The sequence below is a fragment of the Oncorhynchus keta genome, unplaced genomic scaffold, assembly GCF_023373465.1.
Source record: "Oncorhynchus keta strain PuntledgeMale-10-30-2019 unplaced genomic scaffold, Oket_V2 Un_contig_3057_pilon_pilon, whole genome shotgun sequence".
NCBI lineage: Eukaryota > Metazoa > Chordata > Actinopteri > Salmoniformes > Salmonidae > Oncorhynchus > Oncorhynchus keta.
Genome location: NW_026287054.1, coordinates 1 through 7,500, shown reverse-complemented (window position 1 = coordinate 7,500; position 7,500 = coordinate 1). Strand labels below are relative to the sequence as shown.

Below are 7,500 nucleotides of genomic sequence, written 5' to 3'. Positions count from 1 at the left end.
GACATCACCTCTCACCCTGTCCTCCCCTAACCTTCACTGTTCACACACACACACACACACACACACACACACACACACACACACACACACACACACACACACACACACACACACACACACACACACACACACACACACACACACACACACACACACACACACACACACACACACACACACACACACACACACACACACACACACACACACGCATGGACACACACACACACACACACGCACGGACACACACACACACGCACGGACACAAACACAATAGTGGTCCATAGTGGATAGTAACTCTGGTCAGTAGGGGTCCATAGTGGATAGTAACTCTGGTCAGTAGGGGTCCATAGTGGATATTAACTCTGGTCAGTAGTGGTCCATAATGGTGGATAGTAACTCTGGTCAGTAGGGGTCCATAGTGGATATTAACTCTGGTCAGTAGTGGTCCATAGTGGATATTAACTCTGGTCAGTAGTGGTCCATAGTGGATATTAACTCTGGTCAGTAGTGGTCCATAGTGGATATTAACTCTGGTCAGTAGTGGTCCATAGTGGATATTAACTCTGGTCAGTAGTGGTCCATAGTGGATATTAACTCTGGTCAGTAGTGGTCCATAGTGGATATTAACTCTGGTCAGTAGTGGTCCATAGTGGATATTAACTCTGGTCAGTAGTGGTCCATAGTGGATATTAACTCTGGTCAGTAGTGGTCCATAGTGGATATTAACTCTGGTCAGTAGGGGTCCATAGTGGATATTAACTCTGGTCAGTAGTGGTCCATAGTGGATATTAACTCTGGTCAGTAGTGGTCCATAATGGTGGATATTAACTCTGGTCAGTAGTGGTCCATAGTGGATATTAACTCTGGTCAGTAGGGGTCCATAATGGTGGATATTAACTCTGGTCAGTAATGGTCCATAGTGGATATTAACTCTGGTCAGTAGTGGTCCATAGTGGATATTAACTCTGGTCAGTAGTGGTCCATAGTGGATATTAACTCTGGTCAGTAGGGGTCCATAGTGGATATTAACTCTGGTCAGTAGTGGTCCATAATGGTGGATATTAACTCTGGTCAGTAGTGGTCCATAGTGGTGGATAGTAACTCTGGTCAGTAGGGGTCCATAATGGTGGATAGTAACTCTGGTCAGTAGTGATCCATAATGGTGGATAGTAACTCTGGTCAGTAGTGGTCCATAGTGGATATTAACTCTGGTCAGTAGTGGTCCATAATGGTGGATAGTAACTCTGGTCAGTAGTGGTCCATAGTGGATATTAACTCTGGTCAGTAGTGGTCCATAGTGGATATTAACTCTGGTCAGTAGTGGTCCATAGTGGATATTAACTCTGGTCAGTAGTGGTCCATAGTGGATATTAACTCTGGTCAGTAGGGGTCCATAGTGGATATTAACTGGTCAGTAGGGGTCCATAATGGTGGATAGTAACTCTGGTCAGTAGTGGTCCATAGTGGTGGATAGTAACTCTGGTCAGTAGTGGTCCATAATGGTGGATAGTAACTCTGGTCAGTAGGGGTCCATAGTGGATATTAACTCTGGTCAGTAGTGGTCCATAGTGGATATTAACTCTGGTCAGTAGGGGTCCATAATGGTGGATAGTAACTCTGGTCAGTAGTGGTCCATAGTGGATATTAACTCTGGTCAGTAGTGGTCCATAGTGGATATTAACTCTGGTCAGTAGTGGTCCATAGTGGATATTAACTCTGGTCAGTAGTGGTCCATAGTGGATATTAACTCTGGTCAGTAGTGGTCCATAGTGGATATTAACTCTGGTCAGTAGTGGTCCATAGTGGATATTAACTCTGGTCAGTAGTGGTCCATAGTGGATATTAACTCTGGTCAGTAGTGGTCCATAGTGGATATTAACTCTGGTCAGTAGTGGTCCATAGTGGATATTAACTCTGGTCAGTAGTGGTCCATAGTGGATAGTAACTCTGGTCAGTAGTGGTCCATAGTGGATATTAACTCTGGTCAGTAGTGGTCCATAGTGGATAGTAACTCTGGTCAGTAGTGGTCCATAGTGGATATTAACTCTGGTCAGTAGGGGTCCATAGTGGATATTAACTCTGGTCAGTAGTGGTCCATAGTGGATATTAACTCTGGTCAGTAGTGGTCCATAATGGTGTATATTAACTCTGGTCAGTAGTGGTCCATAGTGGATATTAACTCTGGTCAGTAGGGGTCCATAATGGTGGATATTAACTCTGGTCAGTAATGGTCCATAGTGGATATTAACTCTGGTCAGTAGTGGTCCATAGTGGATATTAACTCTGGTCAGTAGTGGTCCATAGTGGATATTAACTCTGGTCAGTAGTGGTCCATAGTGGATATTAACTTTGGTCAGTAGGGGTCCATAGTGGATATTAACTCTGGTCAGTAGTGGTCCATAATGGTGGATATTAACTCTGGTCAGTAGTGGTCCATAGTGGTGGATAGTAACTCTGGTCAGTAGGGGTCCATAATGGTGGATAGTAACTCTGGTCAGTAGTGGTCCATAGTGGATATTAACTCTGGTCAGTAGTGGTCCATAGTGGATATTAACTCTGGTCAGTAGTGGTCCATAATGGTGGATAGTAACTCTGGTCAGTAGTGGTCCATAGTGGATATTAACTCTGGTCAGTAGTGGTCCATAGTGGATAGTAACTCTGGTCAGTAGTGGTCCATAGTGGATATTAACTCTGGTCAGTAGTGGTCCATAGTGGATATTAACTCTGGTCAGTAGGGGTCCATAGTGGATAGTAACTCTGGTCAGTAGTGGTCCATAGTGGATATTAACTCTGGTCAGTAGTGGTCCATAGTGGATAGTAACTCTGGTCAGTAGTGGTCCATAGTGGATAGTAACTCTGGTCAGTAGTGGTCCATAGTGGATATTAACTCTGGTCAGTAGTGGTCCATAGTGGATAGTAACTCTGGTCAGTAGTGGTCCATAGTGGATAGTAACTCTGGTCAGTAGTGGTCCATAGTGGATATTAACTCTGGTCAGTAGTGGTCCATAGTGGATATTAACTCTGGTCAGTAGGGGTCCATAGTGGATATTAACTCTGGTCTGTAGTGGTCCTTGGTGGATGATCATGAAGGTATGTTTGCCTGTGGGATGTTATTTTGTGGGGTTGTGGGACCAACAGAATGATGTTCTCCCTCTGTGCTGGGTAGTCAGGCATAATCTAATGACACACAAAGACATTTAGCGTTGGCAATTACAGAAGGCTTTGTGCAATTATGGTCCATCTTTATTCCTCACGGTTGTTGTTCCCTCTGAAGATGTCAGTGCTGCTTGTAATCACAATAGAAGGGCAGGCGTTTTGACACCGTGACACGTTGGCCGACATTAGTGGTGGGACAAAGTAGGAGGTCAACAGTGGGATAATCAAGGCCTCCGCCGCCTGAGCACTATAACAAATGTAGGCTGTTAATGACGGCGTCCCAAATGCCACCCTATTACCTACGTAGTGCAGTAGTTTTGACCAGAACCCTGTGGCCCCTGAACAACAACAAAAAATAGTGCACTGACTAGGGAATAGGGTGCTATAGGTGCACTAACTAGGGAATAGGGTGCTATAGTAGTGCACTAACTAGGGACTAGGGTGCTATAGTGGTGCACTAACTAGGGAATAGGGTGCTATAGTAGTGCACTAACTAGGGAATAGGGTGCTATAGTAGTGCACTAACTAGGGAATAGGGTGCTATAGTAGTGCACTGACTAGGAATAGGGTGCTATAGTAGTGCACTAACTAGGGAATAGGGTGCTATAGTAGTGCACTAACTAGGAATAGGGTGCTATAGTAGTGCACTAACAAGGGAATAGGGTGCTATAGTAGTGCACTGACTAGGGAATAGGGTGCTATAGTAGTGCACTGACTAGGGAATAGGGTGCTATAGAAGTGCACTAACTAGGGAATAGGGTGCTATAGTAGTGCACTAACTAGGGAATAGGGTGCTGTAGTAGTGCACTGACTAGGGAATAGGGTGCTATAGTAGTGCACTAACTAAGGAATAGGGTGCTATAGTAGTGCACTAACTAGGGAATAGGGTGCTATAGTAGTGCACTGACTAAGGAATAGGGTGCTATAGTAGTGCACTAACTAGGGAATAGGGTGCTATAGTAGTGCACTAACTAGGGAATAGGGTGCTATAGTAGTGCACTAACTAGGGAATAGGGTGCTATAGTAGTGCACTAACTAGGGAATAGGATGCTATAGTAGTGCACTAACTAGGGAATAGGGTGCTATAGTAGTGCACTGACTAGGGAATAGAGTGCTATAGTAGTGCACTAACTAGGGAATAGGGTGCTATAGTAGTGCACTGACTAGGAATAGGGTGCTATAGTAGTGCACTAACTAGGGAATAGGGTGCTATAGTAGTGCACTAACTAGGAATAGGTGCTATAGTAGTGCACTAACTAGGGAATAGGGTGCTATAGTAGTGCACTAACTAGGGAATAGGGTGCTATAGTAGTGCACTAACTAGGAATAGGTGCTATAGTAGTGCACTAACTAGGGAATAGGGTGCTATAGTAGTGCACTAACTAGGGAATAGGGTGCTATAGTAGTGCACTAACTAGGGAATAGGATGCTATAGTAGTGCACTAACTAGGGAATAGGGTGCTATAGTAGTGCACTGACTAGGGAATAGAGTGCTATAGTAGTGCACTAACTAGGGAATAGGGTGCTATAGTAGTGCACTGACTAGGGAATAGGGTGCTATAGTAGTGCACTAACTAGGGAATAGGGTGCTATAGTAGTGCACTAACTAGGGAATAGGGTGCTATAGTAGTGCACTAACTAGGGAATAGGGTGCTATAGTAGTGCACTAACTAGGGAATAGGGTGCTATAGTAGTGCACTAACTAGGGAATAGGGTGCTATAGTAGTGCACTGACTAGGGAATAGGGTGCTATAGTAGTGCACTAACTAGGAATAGGGTGCTATAGTAGTGCACTGACTAGGAATAGGGTGCTATAGTAGTGCACTGACTAGGGAATAGGGTGCTATAGTAGTGCACTGACTAGGGAATAGGTGCTATAGTAGTGCACTGACGAGGGAATAGGGTGCTATAATAGTGCACTAACTAGGGAATAGGGTGCTATAGTAGTGCACTAACTAGGGAATAGGGTGCTATAGTAGTGCACTAACTAGGGAATAGGGTGCTATAGTAGTGCACTGACTAGGGAATAGGGTGCTATAGTAGTGCACTAACTAGGGAATAGGGTGCTATAGTAGTGCACTAACTAGGGAATAGGGTGCTATAGTAGTGCACTAACTAGGGAATAGGGTGCTATAGTAGTGCACTAACTAGGGAATAGGGTGCTATAGTAGTGCACTAACTAGGGAATAGGGTGCTATAGTAGTGCACTGACTAGGGAATAGGGTGCTATAGTAGTGCACTAACTAGGGAATAGGGTGCTATAGTAGTGCACTGACTAGGGAATAGGGTGCTATAGTAGTGCACTGACTAGGGAATAGGGTGCTATAGTAGTGCACTGACTAGGGAATAGGGTGCTATAGTAGTGCACTGACGAGGGAATAGGGTGCTATAATAGTGCACTTACTAGGGAATAGGGTGCTATAGTAGTGCACTAACTAGGGAATAGGGTGCTATAGTAGTGCACTGACTAGGGAATAGGGTGCTATAGTAGTGCACTAACTAGGAAATAGGCTGCTATAGTAGTGCACTAACTAGGAATAGGGTGCTATAGTAGTGCACTGACTAGGGAATAGGGTGCTATAGTAGTGCACTGACTAGGGAATAGGGTGCTATAGTAGTGCACTGACTAGGGAATAGGGTGCTATAGTAGTGCATTGACGAGGAATAGGGTGCTATAATAGTGCACTTACTAGGAATAGGGTGCTATAGTAGTGCACTGACTAGGGAATAGGGTGCTATAGTAGTGCACTAACTAGGAATAGGGTGCTATAGTGGTGCACTAACTAGGGAATAGGGTGCTATAGTAGTGCACTGACTAGGGAATAGGGTGCTATAGTAGTGCACTGACGAGGGAATAGGGTGCTATAATAGTGCACTTACTAGGGAATAGGGTGCTATAGTAGTGCACTAACTAGGGAATAGGGTGCTATAGTAGTGCACTGACTAGGAATAGGGTGCTATAGTAGTGCACTAACTAGGAAATAGGCTGCTATAGTAGTGCACTAACTAGGGAATAGGGTGCTATAGTAGTGCACTGACTAGGGAATAGGTGCTATAGTATAGTAGTGCACTGACTAGGAATAGGGTGCTATAGTAGTGCACTGACTAGGGAATAGGGTGCTATAGTAGTGCACTGACGAGGGAATAGGGTGCTATAATAGTGCACTGACTAGGGAATAGGGTGCTATAGTAGTGCACTAACTAGGGAATAGGGTGCTATAGTGGTGCACTGACTATAGTAGTGCACTGATAGGGTGCTATAGTAGTGCACTAACTAGGGAATAGGGTGCTATAGTAGTGCACTAACTAGGGAATAGGGTGGCATTTGGGACGGCTGATTAAAATTACCAATTTAAGATGTGACAACCGTGGCGTTCATGTTCCGTGACCCGTTCTTGTTTTGGAGAAACCATTTCATTTACAGAGGGTCCGGAGGCCATTTTAGCAGAGGGACTAAACAACCAATCAATTTGAATTCTAACAACATTATGAGAGGTGAACAAGGCCCTTTGTGACTTGATAGAAAATAAGGCCTTTTATCATTAACCAATCAACAACATTTATTTTCAAATCGTTTTTTAGTTTGTTTATCAGTTCATCATGTCCGTAACGTTGATACTGTACTATTAGTTGTTCAGACAGGATAGAGCAAACATGGAGGTTTGTTTATAGGACTGGCCGAGTCTAACAGTTCCCTGTATGGACCAGACGCGAGGCACCTCGGGGCCATGTGTCCTGTTGTGTCCCCCTGTGTCCCCTGATGTCCATCCCATGTGTCCTGTTGTGTCCCCTGTGTCCATCCCATGTGTCCTGTCCATCCCATGTGTCCTGTTGTGTCCCCTGTGTCCTGTTGTGTCCCCGTGATCCATCCCATGTGTCCTGTTGTGTCCCCTGTGTCCTGTTGTGTCCCCTGTGTCCTATTGTGTCCCCGTGATCCATCCCATGTGTCCTGTTCCTGTGTCCCCTGTGTCCTGTTGTGTCCCCTGTGTCCTATTGTGTCCCCGTGATCCATCCCATGTGTCCTGTTGTCCTGTCCCCTGTGTCCTGTTGTGTCCCCTGTGTCCTATTGTGTCCCCTGTGTCCTGTTGTGTCCCCGTGATCCATCCCATGTGTCCTATTGTGTCCCCGTGATCCATCCCATGTGTCCCTGTGATCCATCCCATGTGTCCTGTTGTGTCCCATGTGTCCTGTTGTGTCCCCTGTGTCCTGTTGTGTCCCCTGTGTCCTGTTGTGTCCCCTGTGTCCTCCCATTGTGTCCCCGTGATCCATCCCATGTGTCCTGTTGTGTCCCCTGTGTCCTGTTTTGTCCCCTGTGTCCTATTGTGTCCCCTGTGTCCTGTT

At 45.3% G+C, this 7,500-nt stretch overlaps 1 protein-coding gene across 1 annotated transcript in view; it reads right to left on the bottom strand.

The window, feature by feature from the left end:
• LOC127923679 (uncharacterized) overlaps positions 1-7,028 on the bottom strand; it is a 13,602-nt gene extending 6,574 nt beyond the window's left edge. Inside the window, exon 1 of the mRNA XM_052507707.1 lies at positions 6,849-7,028. Within this exon, the coding sequence (XP_052363667.1) occupies positions 6,849-7,028 (180 nt within the window). The remainder of the gene's footprint in view (positions 1-6,848) is intronic.
• Between the last annotated feature and the right edge of the window lie 472 nt (positions 7,029-7,500).